The sequence below is a fragment of the Colletotrichum aenigma genome, assembly GCF_013390185.1.
Source record: "Colletotrichum aenigma strain Cg56 chromosome Unknown KSG_Cg56_contig02, whole genome shotgun sequence".
NCBI classification, from domain to species: domain Eukaryota; kingdom Fungi; phylum Ascomycota; class Sordariomycetes; order Glomerellales; family Glomerellaceae; genus Colletotrichum; species Colletotrichum aenigma.
In genome coordinates, this window is record NW_023500908.1 from 6,311,940 (window position 1) to 6,334,354 (window position 22,415).

General features: G+C 54.7%; 6 protein-coding genes across 6 annotated transcripts; 4 read left to right on the plus strand and 2 right to left on the minus strand.

The window, feature by feature from the left end:
• Positions 1 to 3,833: 3,833 nt before the first annotated feature.
• MPG1 (Mannose-1-phosphate guanyltransferase) lies at positions 3,834 to 5,203 on the plus strand (the record flags this gene model as incomplete). Its single annotated transcript, XM_037318970.1, has 4 exons — positions 3,834 to 3,840; positions 3,935 to 3,978; positions 4,098 to 4,244; positions 4,307 to 5,203. 4 exons carry the CDS (start codon positions 3,834 to 3,836, stop codon positions 5,201 to 5,203), a joined length of 1,095 nt encoding a protein of 364 aa, XP_037182523.1.
• A 677-nt stretch (positions 5,204 to 5,880) lies between these two features.
• gk (putative glycerol kinase) lies at positions 5,881 to 7,587 on the minus strand (the record flags this gene model as incomplete). The annotated part of the gene is made up of 2 exons (XM_037318971.1): positions 5,881 to 7,300; positions 7,367 to 7,587. 2 exons carry the CDS (start codon positions 7,585 to 7,587, stop codon positions 5,881 to 5,883), a joined length of 1,641 nt encoding a protein of 546 aa, XP_037183841.1.
• A 2,772-nt stretch (positions 7,588 to 10,359) lies between these two features.
• On the plus strand, positions 10,360 to 12,159 carry CGCA056_v003715 (uncharacterized protein; the record flags this gene model as incomplete). The annotated part of the gene is made up of 1 exon (XM_037318972.1): positions 10,360 to 12,159. One exon carries the CDS (start codon positions 10,360 to 10,362, stop codon positions 12,157 to 12,159), a length of 1,800 nt encoding a protein of 599 aa, XP_037183842.1.
• Positions 12,160 to 13,678: 1,519 nt separating this feature from the next.
• On the plus strand, positions 13,679 to 17,657 carry CGCA056_v003716 (Fumagillin beta-trans-bergamotene synthase; the record flags this gene model as incomplete). The annotated part of the gene is made up of 4 exons (XM_037318973.1): positions 13,679 to 13,756; positions 13,842 to 14,383; positions 17,032 to 17,278; positions 17,340 to 17,657. The coding sequence occupies 4 exons, from the start codon at positions 13,679 to 13,681 to the stop codon at positions 17,655 to 17,657; spliced, it is 1,185 nt and encodes a 394-aa protein (XP_037183178.1).
• A 398-nt stretch (positions 17,658 to 18,055) lies between these two features.
• vps25 (Vacuolar protein-sorting-associated protein 25) lies at positions 18,056 to 18,774 on the plus strand (the record flags this gene model as incomplete). Its single annotated transcript, XM_037318974.1, has 2 exons — positions 18,056 to 18,596; positions 18,662 to 18,774. The coding sequence occupies 2 exons, from the start codon at positions 18,056 to 18,058 to the stop codon at positions 18,772 to 18,774; spliced, it is 654 nt and encodes a 217-aa protein (XP_037183179.1).
• Positions 18,775 to 19,026: 252 nt separating this feature from the next.
• On the minus strand, positions 19,027 to 21,662 carry brc1 (BRCT-containing protein 1; the record flags this gene model as incomplete). The annotated part of the gene is made up of 3 exons (XM_037318975.1): positions 19,027 to 19,653; positions 19,711 to 21,091; positions 21,145 to 21,662. The coding sequence occupies 3 exons, from the start codon at positions 21,660 to 21,662 to the stop codon at positions 19,027 to 19,029; spliced, it is 2,526 nt and encodes an 841-aa protein (XP_037182518.1).
• Positions 21,663 to 22,415: the final 753 nt, after the last annotated feature.

Sequence of the window (22,415 nt, forward strand, 5' to 3'; positions counted from 1 at the left end):
CCCCCCAACGCGTTGCTCTGAGGACATGCGGCTATGATGAATAATGACACCACCAAGACTTTACGACAAGCTTATGATGATATTTACAAGACCGAACAAAAATCAATAAATAAATAGCATTCCAGCGGCCTTTTCTGCACAATTATTGATATTGCTTACATGCGCACGTGAACGGCGAGCGTTACATGATGTCGACTTGGTCCAGTTTGTTGCCCCTTTTCTCACATCCCGCTCCTAGGTACCCTGGAACTGTCAGGTGCAGGTGCGGGATGGCGGTTGGAGGGATGGTGGACGTGGTGGCCGTGGTGGCCGTGGTGGTGGTGTGACTCGGAAGACGCCGGACAGCCGCGCGGGTTTCGGGGGATGGTGGTGGATTGGGTGGTGGTGGCCCGGAGCCGATGTGGAGGGCGGACGGGAGGGACGCGGACGCGGGACGGGGCCAGCGTGAGACGAAGCCGCATTTTACATATGTACTACTTATGTATACACGGGATCGCACGGGGCAGATGATCAGATTGACTAGCTACCAAGGCTGGGCAACCGCGGTCTGGGCTGGGTTGGGTTAGGGCGAGTGGGCTTGAGTTTTCTAGAAATTAGATTTTAGATTCACGCTTGGTACCCGTGGATGATGGGGAGGAGATCGAAGCAAGGGGGGGCAGGCACTTTGACAGCGGGCGCGGATTGGAGACGGGTTTGGAAGCCAAGAAGTGAGGAGGACGGATGAGAAGGAAAAAAGTAAAGAAGGTGCTTCCTGGCATCCCACGCGGGTCGTTGTGTTCTAGACACTTTTTTTTTGATTGAGTTGTCTGTTAGACTGTTTCGCTAGCGTGATTTCACATCAAGAGGCAACGTGTTTTGTTTGGGGATGCGGCTGAATCAGGGGAGCTTTGCTCGTGGTCTAATTTGGAGGGTGGTGGTTGGGATGACGGGATGTAGGTCTGCCGAGGTGTTTGTCTGGTGTTTCCCTTTGCATATGCCATTGAGTTTTGAGTTTTATCTGCAGGTGGCATATTCGGATGATTTTTTCTTATTGAGAGGATCGGAAGTCGGGACACGCGTGGCAGATGGGAAGGGGTTTTGCCGGGCGGGAGTCCGTGTGGCGGACGGGTGTGCTGGGATTGCGGATGTTGTTACAACTTGACGGGGGTGCGATCACCCTTCAACTTGACCAGGTTTTTCGCAGTGAATTATTTCTCTGCTGGCCTTGAAGGAAAAATAGCAATAGAGGGCCATCCGGAGGGTCCCGGGATGTGGACGGCACGCGGCCGTGGTTTGTTGGATACCTACCTACGGATAGAGAGGACTGAACACGTACGTCACGTCGCAAGTTGAGCAAGAGGGTTCCCACTTCTCCCGGTCTTTCTCCCGCGCTCTTGATTGAAGTGTAGGGATGGAGGCTTTTGTGGTGAAGACGGGAGTTGGCGAGACTGACGTTACGCAAGTGTGGCTTTGCGGGCTGGACCCGGTGTTTTCGGTGGTCACGAGGAGGTGATTTTTTATGGCGATGCCACGATGGAGGGGTCCCCACTGAGGCGTTTTTGAGGCGATGGGAAACTTGGACATCCGTTGCTTCGGTATGTTGGTGACTTGTTCTTCCTGCATTGACGATGGCAATTGGCAAAGTTGTATTTTTAGGCGTCACCAATCGGAGGGGAAGGCAGAAAGGCAAGGGAGGAAATGGAAGGGAGAGAGGTGACATTGGAAGAATTCCCATGTTACGAGGAATGAGGAAAATCTCCGGGGGGTAGTATTTTTGCGGCGGCATAACACGAGGTTTTTTTTTTTGTTTTTTTTTTTTTTTTTGTGCTTGGTTGCCTGACTGCACTGCGAAATGTGACTGTGACTGCAACTGCTTGTCAGCACCGCTCCGTCAGTTCGTAACTGCCCCCATTCACGAGGTCGTCAGCAGAGGCAACCCGAAGAAGGCGGCGGTCGCGAGTTGAGTAGGGGGGACGGGTCAGATGTCGGTCCCATGTAGGGAGGGACCCGGTTTCGAGGTTAGGTGCTCGGCCGGGAGAGAGTGTGTGATGGCGGATGTACGCGCGGTCACCGGAGCGCGGCGGCGGTCCTTTTGGCCAAGTTGTTCAACTGTGTTTTGAACAACAGTTGATCAGCTGACTGAATGCCACGGTTTCCGTCTGATTCACCCATCCATCTAGAGAGAGAGAGAGTCCAGACACAGAGAAGGCTGTTCAGTGCCATGGCTGGCTTTGAGGCACAAGCAAGGGGGAAGGGGAATTGGCATTAACAATTTCGCCAGGGAAATTGGGGGAGCCGTGGTCTGTCGATTTCGCAGGTCGGGGCTCCCCGCTTTTGTGTCAATTGCGCATTTCAGCAGATGGTTCGGAGGACCGAGGCGAGGCGTGTCCCCGGTGCGGTGGTACAAGGCCAGGCACGATTGACGAACTGACGACGACGACGACGACGGGACGATGACAACCGCCGCCGCACAAGCCCCAGTCTACTCCGAAGTAGCTGTCCAGCCAGCGTCTTTGAGAGAATGGAATTGGAAGAGAGAGTGAGGGCCCCTGACAGCTGGGCGTAGCGTACCTTTACCTAGCCTCTTCTCCCACAAGGGGGCCGCCGTTCGGGGGAGACACGGGATTGGATCGTGAGATCACATGGGGGGGGCCACCGAGGATGAGGGGAGGACGGTGATTGGATGAGAATGGGCATTGGCCGTTGGGTACGTACCTTTTGCTTGTGGCGCAGTACATGGGATATGCGAGTGGGCGGTTGAGTGTGTGTACCTCTGGAAAACAGCAATGAACCTGTTCAGCGCCCCTCGTATGGGGAGCAGAGGTTTTTGTTCGGGCGCAACCATCTGGACTGGCATCACCTTCGAGTCGGTGTCTCGTAAACGTGCAGCCTCCCGCCGTCTTGATTGGGACTTGTACCTGACGCTGCCCCGAGAGTCAAGGGACGGGTATGTGTCAGACATTTGGAGGCTCCCATAGTGCTCCTTGCTGCGCAGTAGTGTCCAGAAGCCCGGCCGTTAGCGCGCCTGTTCCAGGGGGGGAGACATGGGCCGGTTGGCGGGATTGGGGGTCCAGGTTCGAGGCGGTGCCCTGTGCTCTGTGCTCTGTGCTCTGTGCTCTGTGCTGTGTGCTGTGTGTGCTCTTGCCTTGCTGCGCATCACCAGAGGCAGGCCAGCCAGCAGCGAGAGGATTCAGGAGACGGTACTCTCTCTACTGTGCTGGTAAGGTATGTCGTGTCATTTTGAAAGGTACCTTTACTCTGTAGCGTACCAACCAAGTACCGCACCTGCACCTGCACCTGCACCTGCACCTCCCTTTGCCATCCATCCATCCCAACCCGTCCCATCCCCATCCAACCCCATCCCCATCCCATCCCATCCAGGTCCCTACTAAGGTACTCAAAGCCCAGCTCTCGCAACCTCATCTTCCCGGCTTCCTCCTCCCTCGTTGACCTTACTTTATTCACTGCGCTCGCTCTTGCAACTTTTCAACCTGCTGCTGCCGCTCCACAACCCCTCTCCCAGGCTTCCGTCATCTTCACCCCCAAAGCCTCAGCACATCCTCCGGAGGAAGGCTCGCTCTTTGTACCAGCTCTATTAATTTTTTCTCCTTCCCCCCTTCGCGTCCTCGACCGTCGTTGAAGCTCGGCCCTTCGTTGTCAACCATCGTCATCGCATCGCCAACCGCCCTCGTCGCACCTTCTACCGGCCTCGAGAACTTCTACGCCCTTTCCCCATTCATACACTCGCTTGTTTCGCGCGCGCACCTCAAGGGAAAGCAATCGCCTCTCCCTTTCTGCTCTTCACCAAACCAGAGTCGATTCACGCATAACCACAACCCCCAAACTCCTCCAACATGAAGGGTGAGTCTTGCCTGCCTCCTGCCCCCTTGTGCAGCCAATGCCCCAGCTGGCCTCTGCACCGGGTCATGATGCAGCATGCTGACGCGCGCAATAGCTATTATTCTTGTCGGTGGCTTCGGCACCCGTCTTCGCCCTCTTGTATGTCCTCTATGCCCCTTTCCAGCTTGACGCGCGGCTTTCAGGAGAAGACCATCACCAGTTCCTCCAGCTGCAAGATGCTGGGCGAAAAGCAACACCCAAGCTGACCGCAATGCCAGACCCTCACCCTCCCCAAGCCCCTCGTCGAGTTCGCCAACAAGCCCATGATCGAGCACCAGATCGAGGCCCTCGCCGCCGCAGGCGTCACCGATGTCGTCCTTGCTGTCAACTACCGCCCTGAGATTATGGAGAAGCACTTGGCAGAGGTGGGTCCCATAAGCTGACGATCCCCTCCGAAGCCAGCTGTACTGACGATCCTCCCCAACAGTACGAGAAGAGGTTCGGCCTCAACATCACCTTCTCCGTCGAGACCGAGCCCCTCGATACCGCCGGCCCCCTGAAGCTGGCCGAGAACATCCTCGCCAAGGACGACTCCCCCTTCTTCGTCCTCAACTCGGACGTCATCTGCGACTTCCCCTTCAAGGACCTCGCCGAGTTCCACAAGAACCACGGAGATGAGGGCACCATTGTCGTCACAAAGGTCGAGGAGCCTTCCAAGTACGGTGTCGTCGTCCACAAGCCCGGCCACGCCACCAAGATCGACCGCTTCGTCGAGAAGCCCGTCGAGTTCGTCGGCAACCGCATCAACGCCGGCATGTACATTCTCAACACCAGCGTCCTGAAGCGCATCGAGCTCCGCCCCACCTCTATCGAGAAGGAGACCTTCCCCGCCATCGTCCGCGACGGCCAGCTGCACAGCTTCGACCTGCCCGGCTTCTGGATGGACGTCGGTCAGCCCAAGGACTTCCTCACCGGCACCTGCCTGTACCTCACCTCCCTCACCAAGCAGGGCTCCAAGCTCCTGGCTCCCCCCAGCGAGTCCTACGTCCACGCCGGCAACGTCCTCATCGACCCCTCGGCCAAGATTGGCAAGAACTGCAAGATTGGCCCCAACGTCACCATCGGCCCCAACGTCGTCATTGGCGACGGCTGCCGTCTGCAAAGATGCGTCCTGCTGCCCGGCTCCAAGGTCAAGGACCACGCCTGGGTCAAGAGCACCATCGTCGGCTGGAACAGCACCGTCGGCAAGTGGGCTCGCCTGGAGAACGTCACCGTCCTCGGCGACGACGTGACCATTGGCGACGAGATCTACGTCAACGGCGGCAGCATTCTCCCCCACAAGAGCATCAAGGCCAACGTCGACATCCCCGCCATTATCATGTAAAACCAAAACTCCACTTTGAAAAACTATACCAGCGTCTCGGATCATATCCCCGAGGCGCCCCCCTTCAGCAAAGCTCTTTACACTTCTTGTCTGCGCGCCTGTTCTCATCGACTTTCTAATTCCAAGTTGCGATACGATTCACCACTCCACTCACGAGTCTCGAGCTTAAAGAAATGGGGGGCGGAACCAAACATTCTACATTTTTGGCTGGCGTCGGCAGGGGGAATCCATTTGGCGAGCACGAAAAGCACTTGGCTTTGCAATGTTTTTTCACACAGCTTCTTTTTTTCTTGGGAAGATGATTGTCCCATTTGCTACGAATGCAGAGAACGGTATCGAGGAACATGCCCGTGATGGATATGCCTCGATCAGCCGTGCACGGAGGGGCCCGGATTGTGGGTTACCTCTGAGACAGATGACAATAAAGACGATACCTGTGGATTGCGCCCCAGATCTTATTGTGTTGTGTGTATGTTATGCGTCTATCTTGCTAGTGTCGAACGACTGTCGGGTCTGGCGAATGACATTGCACGTTCCCCAAGTGGGCAGACCAACTGACTTGATAGGTAGGTATCCATCTAACCAAACATTCCTGACATCATCCCACGCTTTTTCTATTCTTCTATACATCCAACTCCGGTTTCCAGAAACAATAAAAAACATTCAAGGTTAGATTCTTACTCTAGATTGTCACGCACCCAGCCCCTCGACATTTCAACCGCCTGCTCCCACTTTTTGAACATCTTCAGGTTCTTCTCGCGCTCGGCGGATGGCGTGAACACTTTCCGGCCGGTCTGGTTGACGTTCTTCAGGTCGTCGAGCTCGTTCCACACGCCCAGCGCGAGGCCGGCGGCGATGGCGGCGCCGAGGGCGGTGGTCTCGCGCATGGCGGGGCGGTCGACGCGGATGCCGCTGATATCGGCCTGCGCCTGCATACACAGGTCCGAGTTGGAGAGGCCGCCGTCGACGGCGAGGGACTCGAGGGCGTGGCCCGAGTCCTTCGCCATGGCGTCGAGGATGGCTTTCGTCTGGTAGCAGGTCGCCTCGAGGGTGGCGCGGGCGATATGGCCCTTTTGGGTGTGCTGTGTGATGCCGAAGAGGGTGCCCTTTGCGTCGTCGATCCAGTAGGGCGCGAAGAGGCCGGAGAAGGCGGTGACGAAGACGACGCCGCCGTTGTCTGGGACGGAGGCGGCGAGGTCGGAGATGTGGGCTGCGGAGTCGACGAAGTTGAGGTTCTTGACGAGGAACTTGACGCCGGAGCCGGCGACGGCGATGGAGCCCTCGAGGGCGTAGACGGGCTTGCGGTCGTTGCCGAAGTCGTAGGCGACGGTGGCGAGGAGGCCTGACTTGGAGATGACGGGCTCGTGGCCGACGTTGTAGAGGAGGAAGCAGCCGGTGCCGTAGGTGTTTTTGGCCTGGCCCGGGAGGAAGCCGCACTGGCCGACGAGGGCGGAGGACTGGTCGCCGAGGCAGCCTGCGATGGGGACGCCGGCGAGGGGGCCCGAGGCGAGCTTGCCGAAGGCGGTTGGGTGGGAGGAGGGGACGATCTTGGGGAGGGCGATTTTGGCGGGGTCGATGTCGAAGAAGGAGAGCAGGGTCGGGTCGTATTTGAGGGTGTGGAGGTTCATGAACATTGTGCGGGAGGCGTTTGTGGAGTCCGTGACGTGGATTGGGGGGGAGGCGGAGGCGCCGCCGTTGAGGCGGTAGATGAGCCAGGAGTCGACGGTGCCGAAGGCGAGGTGGCCTTCGTCGTAGGCTTCGCGGACGCGGGGCAGGTTGTCGAGGGCCCAGCGGAGCTTGACGGAGGAGGGGTAGGTGGAGAGGGGGAGGCCGCAGAGGGGCTGGAGGGCGTCGGCGCCGGGGCGGGCGCGGAGGTCGCGGACGAGGGGGGCGGTGCGGGTGTCGGGCCAGACGATGGCGTTGTGGAGGGGCTCGCCGGTGCGGGCGTCCCAGAGGACGGCGGTCTCGCGCTGGTTGGTGATGCCGACGCCGCGGATGGCGGAGGCCGGGTGGCCGAGGGCGGTGAATTTGGCGAGGGCGGCGGAGATGCATTCCTCGACGGAGGAGAGGAGCTCCAGGGGGTCGTGTTCGTGCCATCTGGCGAGGGAGGTGTATTAGTGAGGGTGGCGGGAGAGGGGGAGGAGGAAGGGGGGGGGGAGTTACCCTGAGTGAGGATAGTGGTTCTCAAACTCGATCTGGTGCATGGCGATGGGGTCGCCGAGGCCATTGAAGATGAGGAAGCGGGTGGAGGTGGTGCCTTGGTCGATGCTGCCCACGAACCAGTGTTTCTGGAGCTCCTCGTCGGTCTCGGTGATGCCCGCGGGGAGGTGCTCGCCCTCAGCGGCGGCGACGCGGGCGCGTTTGGGGTCTCGTTGGTCGGACATTGTGTGTTTGGATCTGTGGTTGGTATGTGTGAGTTTGGGGAAGAAGTCGTGAAAAGGGGAGGGCAACAGGAGGGATGGGTTATAAGAAGAGGTAGTGAAGGCTGGGGCTATGGGGAAGAGGGGTTATCACGCGCGCCGATGCAGATTTGACGATGGGGGTGTTTAGCTCGAAGGCGCGGAAGCAATGGACTTGGATGGCGGGGCGTGGGAATTTTACAATGGGGAAACGGGGAAGAGGCAAAGGTGAAGTAAGTACCTGGTTAAATACGCCGTCGGCCGAGGCTGGTGGTGAGAGATATTCCCGGGAGGCGTGGTCCGCGTCGTCCCGCTGGTCTGGGACCTGCGATGGAGCAGCTCGGTCTGGATTGATGCAGCAGAGCCAGAGGTCAGGGTGTGGATGGGACGGGAGCTGCTGACAGCTTGCCGTGGGGCAGAAGTAGCAGCAGCGCCGGGATGGTGGTTGTGGTAGCAATATGCGGCTGCGGTGCTAGTCGTGCTAATAGACGCATGCTTTCTCAGGATCGCCAGGGTAGTCGAATTCAAATTTCGGACGGACTGGCGCGGACGGGGGATGACGTCGGGCAGCTTAGCGGGCGGGGCTGTGTGATTGGAGGAAGAATTGAGGGGTTGCTGGCGTTGTGTCTTGCTGCATGTGCTGCTGCTGCTGCGATTCAACGGCTGCCGCTGTCGTGGTAGCGCGGAATAGCAACGAGGAGAACGCCATGGCGGGCGAGCAGACAACGGCGCTGGCGGCGTTGTCGGAGACGGCCTCGGTGAGTGTGGAGCTGTAGCAGTCGTTGCCCGGGCCGGGTTTCTGGTTTTGGGGATCGCCAGGGGTCGTTGGATTCTGGGGAGTGATTGGGGAGCAGCAGTTGCAGCTGCCCTGGGGAGGCGCATATTTTTTTTTTTGGTCCCTTGTGATGGGTTTGCAGTGATTTTGCGACTGCGGTTTTCCGAGATGCGTTTTTGGGTGGGGGTTACGGTCGGGTCTTTCGGGGTTCTGGGACCGAGGATCCATTCAGGTTCATGGGGTACCCTTGTGGGGAGGATGGGACGGTTCACCGAGGGGTCCTGGGTTCGGTGTGACGGGCCGGGGTTGAGGGGATCGTGATCGCGATCGTGGGGTTTGGGGGTTGTTGATGATTTAACTTGGTGAGAGAGGTATTCGGAGGTGGTGGGTTGCAAGCTGAAGATGGCCGGATTGAAAGCTGCCGAGAGGGTTGATGTAGTGGTTGACGACCTGGTCCCCCAACAACCGAGCAGGAGTAAGTAAGTGGCCGTGAATATGCCCAGTAATGGTACAGCAGATATACCAGCTGAAACACAGAGATCACGCTTATCCTCTCAGGACTTGGGTTTCATTCTGGGTCGGTTCACGTTTTATTTCGTTTCTGTTGGCTTTTTGCCCTTTTTCTGGTTTCAACAAGTTTGCAAAGCCATCATCATCCCGGGCCTGTCCTTCATCACATCCAGTCTTCTCGATTCGGAACCGCACAGTCTGACAACCGCCGCCAGCATAGAACATCGCTGGAAGAAGACAGAGATGTCATCCGCATCAAGGATTTCGAAATGCGCTGTAAAGAGTGATAAAGGCTTTGCAGACGTGCGTTTCTCGCTCCTGGTGTCTCAGATCTTGACCAAGTGGGAACATTATTTGTTCTGAAGCGGTACTTTTGTTGTCTCCTAAAGCCACACTTCCGTCAGAAGCAGAAGGGAGCTGTCGGCTTGCTAAGAGGAGGGTCTCTGGCCTGCGCCAAATATCGACGGCTGCTCAGAATCGTGATCGCCGACTTCAGGCATGGTATTTGTACGTCGGTCTGGCCATGGAGGACAATGAACAGACCGGTGGCCTTCCAAGTGAAACATCCATAATACGCAGCATCAGTTCCAGCAAAGACATGATCAACACTCGTAGTATTTTAATGGTGTCAGCAAAATTGTGACTCCTTTTCTAAATGATAATCTACTTCGGCTGGCTGCTCTTCCAGCCCTCTCCCAATCTTTCTATTACCCCTTTCCCCATCATTCAGCAGCCTTCTATCTACCTTGCAACCGACCCATGGTCTTTTCTCATCAGAAAATTCCTTTGAGACTATTTGAGGAAGGAAGTAACTGCTATGGATAAGACTGGCACCCGCCTCCGTAGACTATTAGGGCAGACATCGTGAGCGCTGAGCACACACCCTGGATCAACCACCCCGCGGGGTGAAGAGGGTTGCTGGCGGGTCCAGCAAGCAGTCAATGACTTTTTTTGTTTTTTCATCCTCTCCTTCTCTCTGGAGAGTTCGATCTTTTTCCAGAAACACGTCGCGATCTTGCCTTGTTTGCTGTCGAGGGCACACAAACCAAGCAAACACTACCCGTTGTCTTGACCAGTCGACGGACTTACAAGGTAAGAAAACCCCCTCAAACCCACGAGATCTGGATTACCGAGTGGTATTTTCGACTTCAGTCATTTTTCTTTACGTCACGTTTTTATTGCGGTTGCGGTTTTGGTGGACGTCGACGTGGCGTTGACGGCTTCAACCGTCGGCGATGCGTCTCGTCGGCTTCATCTCTGCTGTTGCTTTCATCGCCTTGGTCTTCAGATCAGGCGTCATTTTGAGCGTCCCCCTATGGTTTTTCGGTCAAATTTCCCATTGTTTCTGCTTGTCCAAAAGTACCAGTGCTGAGGCGAAGGACGGCGAGATCATCCTCCAGAATGCTGTTCTAACATACTATCAGACACACATTCGCTCCTTTACTTGCACAAGATTGTCCATCGACTCCAACATGCCCTTCCACAAGCCCGTTCGACACAGCCCCGGTCGCAGTGGTGTTGGTAGCGGCGTTAGAAGACACCATACTCGAAGTCAGCCAGCTTCGCCCCTCTCCCCTCGCAGGCCCGTTACTCCTGTTGCTGCTATCAAGAAGAAGGTCCGGTTCGTCAAGACTCAGAAGACTCAGGCCAAGGCTGGTACCTCCACTTCTCTTGCCCAGTTTTCCTCTACTCAGCCCGAGGAACTCTCTGAGAAGGCCATTGTCGACAAGATGCCTCTTTCTCAGGCCGCCGATGGCGGTAACATTGTCAAGACCGCCGAGAAGGACAAGAACCCCGTCACCTTGGCCATCAACACTGACAACACTATTGCTTCTTCTTCCGGCCTTCTCCTGAAGCAAGCTGCTTCGACAGTCATGAACACCAACGGCCTTCTCACCCCCCAGCCTTCTCATGACACTGTCCAGACCGCTCAGAAGGGCGCTCCGGCCAGCATCCTGGCAAAAGGCCTCGGCCAACAGTTCGACCTTGTTGGAAGACCCATCGGCCAGTCCGACCAGACTCCTGTCGACCCCCTCGTCGTCGTCCTTGACCATTGGATTCGAAACACCAACGACGGCAGCATCGTTGAGGCCCCCAAGCTCCAAGGCTGTGGCCCTTGGGAGGTTCCTCTGCCTCCCGGAATGGACCCCGCCGTCCATGTCAACCCCCATTCGCCCCTTTTGTGCCGCTACCTCGACTGCTGGATTATCGGTCCTGAGGGAACTCCATTGCTGAAGGTTCACATTCATCCCCTCATGCGAGGCCGGCATACGGAGGAGTATGTCGCCAAGAAGTGGACCGCGTGGAAGATGATGTTTGCCTGGGTAGAGCACCTGGAGCAGTACGGCAAGAATGATGCCCGCGCCCCCATGGATATCGTCTCCTTTGTCCGGAACAGAATCGTCTGGGAGGGGAAAATGGCTAGAGAGGGGGCCGCGAGAGCCATAGCGAATCGCGAGGGCAGTGCCATGTTCGATGGCAGAGACAAGTGGTACTTGCCTGCCGTCCGCAAGGGCGGACCCTTTGACAATATGTTCCGATCCATGATTGGCAGCGCCCTGGTCAAGGTTCACAATTGCGAGGCTCTGAAGAAGGCTGCCGCTCACCCCCCCGGCGACAACAGCATTGCCCACATCATTGCCAGATCGAAGTACGTCAACACCGACGCAGGTATCAAGGATCCTGTCCTTGTTTCCGCCGCCAACGACGCCCCCGAGCAGCCCAAGGAAGCCATTTCTACGGCTGGTGTTAAGCGTCCTGCTCCCCAGCCCGATGCTTCCCAGCCGGCTGTCAAGCCCGCCCCGAAGCAGCCCCTTGAGGTCATCGTCGTCGACGACTCTGAGGACTCCAGCTCCAGCTCTGACTCGGAGGATGAGCCCCTGGCCAAGCGCGCTCGCAAGAATCCTCAGCCTAAGCGTGCTACCAAGCCTGCTGCCGAGAAGACTGAGACGGAGGTGAAGCCTCGCCGCAGAGGCAGACCCGTTGGCAGCAAGAACAAGACCACTGCCAAGAAGGCTGCCGGCAAGAAGGCTGACAAGAATGAGGCCAAGGCCTCTGGCAAGGAGACCGATGATGCTTTCGACGAGAATCTCGACAAGGAGTCCAACAAGACCGACGACAAGGATGCTGACAAGCCCGTCCGCAGAATGATCCGAATCAAGGTTCCCGCCAAGGCCGCCGAGAAGCTCGCTGCCATGGCCGACGCCGAGCGCGACGACGCTAAGCGAGAGATCGAGTCCAAGGGCGAGGGCAAGCCTGCCGCCGATAAGTGAGAGATTACCACGACGAGTAGCTGCTTTTAGTGGAACTTTGGCGACAGAGTATTGGCAACGGGAGTAAAGGTTGGACCAAGTGGCTACGTGTTTTGATCAGATTGAGATTTGCTTTTGGACGACCAGGTTTAGGTTCGGCGTATGGACAGTTGGGCCAAGGATACCCAGAGCAAGTTGGGCTTGAGTTCCGAATTGTGTAGCTACAGACATAAGCTTTTCTCTTTAGTAACGTATAAAAGGGAGTTTCCTTCAAAGTGCCGGTGTCTTTTATCGCAACTAGTGTGGTCTTGTTGGTTAGTCTTCATCCTCGCAGGTTCTCGTCGTCTTTGTGCTTGAGATGTATTCATATTGTTTGTTATCTTTATCATTGCCGTCGAGGTTTTGCAATTGTTTCTTTAGAGAAGGTATTAATACCGAGATTGCAAAAGAGTGATCATCTTCTGTGGTCTTCGTCACGATGTGTTAGGTCTTTATTTCCGTGATCCGAAGCAGATTGTCGAGAATTGCCCAACTATTCAAAATCTGGTGCTCACTTGAAAAATTTGGCGTTGTAGTGAATACTGCTGCCTCGGAGAGAAGGGTACTTGAAGAGGCTTCCTTTGGGAATCTGTCACAGCGAGTAGGGAAAGTGGCTGCGGATATGCCCAGTGATGGCCTAACGTGTCAGCTGAACGCGAGATTCCATGTTACCCTCGCTTTGTGTATTTTTTTCAACTCCTTCTTTTCATTGACAAAAGCACTTTTCTTTTTATGGAAAAAAAAAAAAAAAGAGAAGAAGCAGAAACAGACCGGGTTCCAATCCTTTGATCCCTGGTAGCCACCCACACCACTGGTCGGTTGACCAGTTGAGCAAGTTGGATCCGAGGCAAGTCCGAGAGCGCCAATGACAATCCAGCCATCCAATCTCACCATCAAGCTTCCAGGCAGCAGTGGCGGTGCAAAAGCGGAAGGTGCGAGATTAGGTGAGCTGTGTATGAAGGCAACGTGAGTTGGGGGTTAGTGGGCAAGCTCAGCTCACCAGACATCCGAGTTCTAGACCTCAGCCGTATCAAAACTAGTCAACTGTTTGCTAGGCATTGAATTTTGCAGCGAGACATTGTGTAACTTAAACGTGTCTCTTGCCTCACAACTCGTCCGTAAGTGGGATCTTGTCCCGAGATTTCTCAACACCTTTTCAGTAGCAGGCATGCAGAGTATCATTCATTGGACCGGTGCCGAAGTTGACAAGCCTCTAGGTAAGGCTGTAGCTGACAAAAGGAATCGGCCTTACCATCTACGGCAAACACAGGTACTAGCCAAGAAAAACGCTGACACCAAGCCTCAGTGGCTGTTCCCAATCCCAGTCGAAGCTTGAACTACACTTTCCTCAGGAAGTTGAAGGTAAAGAACAATCTAAGATGTGTGTATTAAAACACCTCATCTCCACGAAACCCCTGAAGATGGCGAACAGTTTTAAAGCAGGCCGTTTCAGATTGTCAAGACCCCTTCAAGTCTTCGTGCTGCTTGAAGGATTGGCAACATGGGCAAAATCAATATCGAAAGCTGCCCCAAGCTCTCCATGGAAGAAGAATCAATGGGCTTCCATCTTGATGAAAAGGTAGGCAGTGGTAACTCCTTGACGACATGTCAACCTATGAACTCAATCTCATTGTGACATTGCAACTATACTGACCTTCTTGCAGGAAACGCTTTCGAGGTCTCGACGATCTACACTTTACCACCTTAAAACGCTCTACCTCTTCACAAAAAGCGACTGCAAGACAGTAGTTATTCCGCAAATGCTCTTCGCAATTTCCAGCATTCTTACCAACGGCTTCCGGAACCTCGACACCCTGCCAACTCTCACTTTGACCACCTTCTTCAAGCCCCTGATACACGCTGTGATTTGGATCTATGCCAATCTTCTTCTCGAGAACCTCGCAAACCAACGTCTTCCGGGATCCATGATTGAAGATGCCGCCAACAAGTCTTGGCGACCCCTGCCATCGGGCCGGATAACGGCAGACCAAACCAGACGGATCGCGCTCTATCTCGTGCCATCGCTCATGATCTTCGGGGCATATAGCGGCGCTTTTCGCGAGACGACGAGTTTCATTGCGTTTGTGTGGATGTACAATGATCTCGACGCTGCTGACACGAGCATATGGTGGCGGAACATAGCGAATGCCTTAGGTCTCATGGCGTTTTCTGCGGGAGCCCTGGCGATTACGGGCGGGACGGTTGAGTATGGCTTGAAGAATGCGGCAGTAGTATGGATATTGACGACGGGTGCCGTTGTTCTCACGACAATACATGCCCAGGACTTGCCAGATGTTGTTGGCGATAGAGCCAGGGGGAGGAAGACGGTGCCGCTTGTTTATGGGGATGGAGTTGCGAGATGGACTTTGGCAATGGGTGTCATGTTGTGGTCTGCCGTTCTACCGATGTTCTGGTTCTGGGCCCTTGGCTGGGCGGGCCACGCCCTTGTTCCAGGACTTGGGTTGTTCATAGTCTGTGGAACGCTCTGGAGAAGAACGGTGGATGACGATGAGGTAGTTTGGAAGCTTTGGTGTGCTTGGGCCGGATTGATGTATCTGTTGCCTTCTTTGAAAGTCTTGGGGCTTTGAAAATTGATACTTCTCCTTAGGAGGGCACTCAGAGAGTCGACTGTGTTACATACGGACATATCACATTACCTCATTTGTCTCGAAATGAATTTATAACGGCGTAGGCTCAAGATAGAACATGGCTGTATAACCTAAAAACCAGAAGAAAGTAAAACATAGAGATTCACACGCAAGCGCAGCACTTTATTGACGCTTTTCATTCGTGTTCAACTCGTGGCGCCGATGATTCCTCAACCAACCCCTCAATCGTTGCAATCAAGAACCTCGTGATACGGTTCCTCAAACATCCCCTTTAGACTAGTAGCAATCTGGAAAAGACCGTTGACTTCGGTCAAATTTAGTATGCTAACCCCACCGAGGAAGGCGAAGATCTAGACCTAAGGATCTCATTAGCTTTTCCCGACGTGGGGGTTTTTCATTTTGGGGAATGGCCCGACAGCACCCATCAATTCACATTCTATTTACACCACGAAAAGAGCAAGGCTCTATGGACAACTTGTCTAAGGCAGGTCTTCCAAGACAAACAATACAGGCAGCATTCAATAACTCTGACCTAGGAACAAATATACCCTGAGAAATGGGATCTAATTTAGGTTAGCCGACGTCCCCGGGTTTCTTGAACCAAACATTTCCTCTTGTGAGATACGAGACACAATGGCCCAATCACTCCCGCCAATGATGGGGAATACTGCAGCACCTCGCTTCGCAGCTCAGCTGGATCTATTTATCTAGTGTCTATAACGTACTACGGGGATCAGAGTCCCTAACGCTTTATTTTCCCATCATCCATTCATGACCGAGCAAGTCTTGTTAATGAATGCCCTTACATTGAACAGCATTCAAGTACCATTGCTGAGACATGCTTACTATCACTAAACACAAGAACACAACCCGAGATGACTTTATTTGCTCAGCCAGAGGGAGGCCGTGAAAGAGCCTGCGATGATTCCTAGCGGGAGAGTGGTCGCTAATCCGTCGATCATCGGCCCGGATCCTTCAAGAACTTTTCCGAGGAAAGACATCCCGAAGAAAATACTGCAGAGAATAAACCTGTTAAAAGGTTAGACCTCTGAGGCATGGTGAAGCTCCCTTGGAATGGAGAACATACGTGTCTGTTCGTCCCGCAAATCTCCACCAGACAAAGGCAAGAGAACTGCTGGTTATGGTAGCAAGAGACCATAGCCTGGATCAAGTCAGTTTCGTCACTGTTGAAGGTTCTCAGATATCTGGAACATACCCTGACCAGAATATGTCTCCGAATCCACGTTGTTCGCTGTCCCACCAAAGATAGAGTGAAACGGCGGCGGTGGATAAACCCGTCGCAGTGCGTATGATTAGCCCCCAATCCCAAGCTCGGAGACGACGTCCCAGTACTAAAACTCTATTTTTGAGCCTGCCGACGAAGGTAAATGTTAGACTTGTTTCTCATAGAGGTAATCGCACAAGGGATCGAAGAAGTATTGAAAGCGTACCAGGGTCTCAGAGCTTCACGTTCTTGAGGCCGACCAGGCCCTCCTACGACTGGAGCCGGAAGACCTTGAGCAGTTTGTTGGGTGACAGGAGCGTTCATTTTACGTTCAGCCTTGTACGCTGATCAGTCGACAATCTATATGATCCCGTGATACAAATGGAGGTTCAGCTGAAGACAATAGATGCAGATGAAAACTGACATCTCGTTCGAGGAAACCTTTACGGGGAATGAAAGGGATCTCATATGCACGCTGCAGGCCCCTGAAAGGCCCCGACTCAGCCATCGGGTTCAATAAGGGATAAGTGTGGTAGGACAGCCCAAGACATCGGAACGCACATCCAATGATTACGACGAGAACTCAATATGAGGCGGGAGGCAACCCATGTGGAGGCTTAGAAAAGAGGTCAGAAGAAAAGTCGAGTATGCCTTGGCAGCCGGACAAAAGTTGAGCAAAGTCCTCCCACTAAACCAGGTCTAGGGGAGATGAAGAGGGACACCTTCACCGTGTTCATTTCACTCGATCCCGGTACCGATGGACTATGTCAAGAAACTTCAGATGGCAGTCTTCGCTCTTCGAAGGCCCAAAGAGCACTCTGGAGAGAAAGGAGAAAGCTTGAGGTGCCCGTCTTCGAGATGCAACCCTACCCTCGGAAAGTTCAAGCCCTTTGCGACCGTTTCAAGCCTGAAAAGACACTTGAGAAGTAAACACGGGATGTATTATGATGTGGAAGAGTACGTAAACCAAGAAGTTTTGACCGTGAAGAAAGCAACGGACTTGCTGACTTTATTCTGTAGGCACCTAGCGCTGCTTGGCAAGACTGCCGCTCAGACATCCATTCAACGACGGACCAGGCAGTCTGCGAGAGGAATCAAAGGCAGCCTTTCAAGGACACTTGCAATCATTCTCGGAAGCAACATCATGGCCTGGCCGTCCTTGGCCATCTTGAAGTCCTTTGGGAGGGATGAAGAACGGCTTCGCATGGCCGAGGATCCTGGGCCGACAGCTTCGCATGGTATTAAATTGCAACGCATGATGGGAGGCGTAAGTATAGACATACATCCAAGCAAAAGACAAAGATATACTAACATTGCTATTTAATCAGCTAGATCTTCTCCTACCAAAGCCTGATCCCGGCATAGCTGCAATGGCCATTGTTGCTTTCGGAGCCGGAGTATGCACGATGTACCATCTCAATCGCGATGATGAACTCCAAGACAAAATTCTCGCTGCGGGAATGACACTCGCGTTCATAGCCGGAACAATTCTTGGATACGATGCAGAAGCCATTATCCTGAACATACTTCCTTGGACGATCCTACTTGCTCTCTCGCTCAGTGCAATCGTGCATCAAATCTGGCGTTACATGGCGTGGACACCGAGGAGCTGCGATAGTGGCTTGCCCATATGGACATACTCTTGATGGTCAATGCATGACAAAGGAGGCGGCTATGGGTTAGTTGAGAAGACGCGGTCACATGTGTGGTGATGTCTATTGCGAGTAGTTTCATGATAAGTTTTAAAAATTGTTCTTGAGCTTTCATTCGTTGTTTGTCTCACTATACCGAAATTCGTTTCAAACTTATTCAATAGAAAAACCATGTTGTAGATGATGAATAACGCCGTGGTTTGGAACGAGAATTCGACCTGGCCTGGCGAAATCAAGTCGCTCTTCTGATGTACTTCTATTGGCTCCACACCGAGCACACCGAGCCCGACCAGGTCCGACCGAGCCCAACCCCACCAACCCCTCCATCCAAGCTTCCGGCACCTCAGCTTCGACTTCAAATCTCCATCTTCCACACAACAACCGCCCTCAAAATGACAACAACCGCCCCTTTCCTCTTCCCGCGGGAATACTCCTTCCCGCCCTTCTTCACCCGCCAAACAAACCTCACCACACACCACGCTCAGCTCGTCAAATGGTCCGACCTGATCCTCGCCTACTGCCGCCACAACCGCATCTTCAAGCTCTCCCTCAACGCCGCCATCCCCTCTGCGCCGACCGCCGCCCTTCCGCACGCGCTGCCCAACACATCCACGCCTTCCATGGCAATCACCGACCCGACCCTCGGCGGCACCTCCACTGCGTCATCGGGGGCTGCCGGCCCAGAGGAGCTGTTCCACAACAAGACGCTGAACAAGCGCCTCTCGCTGGCCGACGCGCGCGAGGTTCTCGAGTTCATGAAGAAGGACGGCCGCGCGGAGCAGCTGCCCGCTTCGCCGGACGTGTTTTGGGTGTACTGGCGCACGCCGGACGAGTGGGCTGCGGCGATCGAGGCGTGGATCGACGAGACGGCGCAGAAGGGGGTTGTGTTGACGTTGTATGAGCTCACTGAGGGCGAGGGCACGAGGGGGACGGGTGAGTGTTTTCTGGGTGTTTCCTATGATATGGAGGGATTCAATACTAACGGTCGATTTTTGCAGATTTCCACGGCCTCGATTCCGACTTACTGCAAAAAGCGCTGCAGGTCCTGGTCAAGCGAGGCAAAGCTCAAATCTTTGGACAGGAGGACTCCCAGGGTGTCAAGTTCTTCTGATTACCGATCGACGATACGACGGCACGATGTAGCTATTCTCCCATTCGATTCTCTTGAAGACGTAACGACATTCATACATTATACATCCGTATACCTCCGTATACTTCCGCAACGATCAACACCAGCGACACCGACAACGGCACCGACACCGACGGACCGTCGGCGTTTCTACTTCCCGATGCAATGACCTTCAACTCCTTGCGCGCGCGGGCGGCTATTATGTACAAGAGCGTAGCAATATTCAGCAAAACATCATGACTTTTCGAAAAAGTTCTTGACGAGGTACTTCTCGTCAAACGTCACCTGCTGGGTCATGGCCACGTCCAGAAGCCAGTCGGCGGCGACGATACGAGGCTCCATGTGGCCTTTGCGGGCCATCTCCTCAAACTTGGGCCAAAGGGCGCGCTCCTGCAGACTGTTGGAGCTTAGCAGATAGACGGGTTCAGGCGCGGCGCCGCCATCTTCCTCGGCGGTCGTGGGCTTGATGGTGGTGCCGCTGCGTGCGCGGTAGAGCTTGAACATTGCGCCGTTGGCCTCTGCGATGGCCTTGTAGCTATCAGGGCCGTTGCTGATGTGCTCCGTACAGTAGACCGGTACCGTCCACAGGAGTTTGCCGAGATTCGCCCTAGCCCGGGAGACAGCCGTCTCTATCTTGACTCCGAACTTCTTCTCGTTTTCTTTATCGTCGAGAAGGAAGTCTTCAGGGTCAGGAGCTTCACCCTTATCGAGCGCTTCGTCGATGAACTTGGACGAGAGAATCGTAGGCCCCTTGGCTAAGGTCTTGAGGAACTTGACTGTCCGCACCATGTGCGGGGCGGCGAGGTAGTCAGAGGGCTTGTCGTCCTGGACTATGAGGATGCCCATGTCGCGAAGCTTACGCTGTGTGGTGTTAGTACCTAGGCATAGAAGAATGATGGAGGAACTGAGACAACTGACCCTTTCAACATCCTCCTTGTGCTTGTTGTTGACCCATCTCGTAAACCCGGTCAATACAACCCTCATTTCGACCTCTGGACCTGCCGACTTCCGCTTCTTCGTCGGGCGTCTCTCGTCGTCGTCCTTGTCGTCATGGTCGTCGCCGTCGTCCGCCTGCGCTGGGCTTGACGTCCGTCCCCGCTCCTTGTCAATTTGGTCCGCAGCACGCTTGCCACCCCAGGGGCCGCCCTGCTTGGCTCCCCGCTTCTTCTCCTTCTCGTATAGAGCAATGTCTGGCGCGATGCGTTGAAGGTTGGTGAGCGCCTTGCTCTTGGCACTTCTTGCGCTTCCTGTGGACATAACAGAGGGGGTATCATTCTCCTTGCCGCGGGCACCACCTTTCTTGGGACGAATAGGCGTCATAAAGCTGTCGTCGACCGCATCGTCCTTGGTTCCGTCGTCCTTCTCCTCTTGCCTCCCAATAACGACACCCTCGGCAGGGCCGTAGTTGTACGAGTTGTCCTGGGCGGCTTCGAGAATCCTGCGCTTACGCTTGGCACCGGGGGACAAATGCTCTTCTCCACCCGGGTAGTACGTCTCTCGTAACCTGGATTCGTCGAAAAAGGTCTGGCCAATAACCTCGCCGAGATTCGTACGGACGGGAAAATGGGAATATTTGGCTACGGTAACGCTTTGCTTCTCGCACTTGGCATAGCTCTCCTCGATCCACAAGTGGTTGACAGTTTCGATGTTCCAGTCCTTAGCCGCCTCGTACTTTTCGCTACTGCTGCGGGCAGTAATGAGATGGGTGTTCTCGGCCTTCATCGTCTTGGTATACGTGGCGCCAGTTGCCCGAATAAGGTTCTCGAGATAGATACGAGCGTCGCCACCGTAATTGGAAAGGCAAATCTTGAAGTCCTCGAAGCCTTCGATGCCGTTTCGGGGGACAGGGTAGTGGAGTAGTCGTCGCAGGGGCGAGGTCCATTCGTTGTGAGTGATGAGGTGGTAGAGCCACGAGAGATTTCCGACATCCTTGCCCGATTGAGCCGCCTTAACATACTGTTCGCCGTCGCGGTATTGGCACACGAAGTAGTCGCAGTCGTCAACATCCTGGACCACTCTGCCGCCTCCATTGATGACGAGTTGCTTGACGATTTCCAACGATCTCGGGGTGATACTAAGGTCCCACGAGAACATGACGCTCTTTCCTTGAAATATGGTGGCAGCCCTGCGTGTGCTATCGACGAGCTGGTTAGGCATGGTAGCCGTTGCTCCTTGGAGGTGATCGTACTTGGGCATCTGCACTTCGGCTTGCAGCTCGGGGTTTTTGAGGATTTCGGGGTCGGGTAAGGTATAGGGGCCCTCATCGATGCGCTTGCCGAGTTTGAAGCAGTCTTCGAACCTACTGCGCGTAAGCAGGCAACAACGGAAGGACTCAAGATGAACGCAACTGACCAGTGTGGTAGAACAATCTTGCATTTGAGTCCCTTCTCCTTAGCAGTGACACATTTGGGATGCTCCATAGACAGCGCGCAGATGTGTGTGGTCTGGCGGGTGACGTCGGCAGTCTCCATACCGCCCATAGCGAGAGTCGCCCCGATTATTGTCTCCTTGTCGATTTCGGGCAGGTCGGCGCAGGTGATGTTGATTTTCGAGAAGAACATGCGCGGGTCGGGCGAGTAGGGACGGACCTGGGCCTGTTTGTTCCTGTGGATGGAGGCTTTGAGCCAGTTGGACTCGACAACAGGGATCATGAAGGCCTGGGTTTCTGTGAACTGAGGGAAGTCGATTGTGTTGGAGACTATGTGAGTAACTTGCTCGAGGCGTATTGAGCCGTCACGGCTCGGGTCGAGGACTTCGCCGCCGCGGCCTATAACGATCTCCGTAAGGTCGCTGATCTCCTTGGGCGCCAAGTAGGCGGACGGCACGAATGCAAAGGCGCATTCCGCAAAGAGGCCTTTGGCGTCGGCCATGGTTGTCGTCCGTGATCGTCGTCCGTGGGCGTCGTCGTCGTCGTCGTCGTCGTCGTCGTCGTCGTTGGCGTTGTTGTCCTTAGGCGTCGTGGTCGTTGCCGTCCGGGTTGTGTAGGTTGCAGAGGCGATATTTCTTGCCCTGGTTGACGCGACTGGGCTTGACGCGCTCAAGAGAGGCCCACTACACCACACGCGAATTGACCACTACAGCACATGACGTTGAGAGATACCTGCATTTGTATGTAAACCCCACTATAGAGTAAGTAGCTACCCATCACAGTACTATTAGCGCGTAGTAGGCCATTAAAAGCGCGCCGTGTGCACGGGCGTCTGACAGGCACCCGACAGACTCTGCCTGGGCGGCACACCTGTCAGCCAAAGCACCAAACGAGATATGGACGACGATTATGGACGACAACGAGGACCCGGACGGTAGCAAGGACAACAGAAGAAAGTACCGGGACCAGTCATTCATTCACATCATCTCCAGTGTAACCAGCTCGAGCTCCGGTGAGCAACCATTTTACACAATTCAAAATCGGCGGGGCAGCGTAAGATCAGAGAAAATGCGTCCAAGATCATTTCGACTCACTCACCTGCTCGTCGGCCGTATGCCTAGAATGGCAAGCCTATTTTGAGAGACGCACCTTCTATTGCCTCTCTGATGGTTTTTGACAATAAGAGCCGTACTCTCTCGCGGGGTGACACCCCCTTCGAGGACTTCAAGATTGGCCTCTCCAGATACGATGTCGA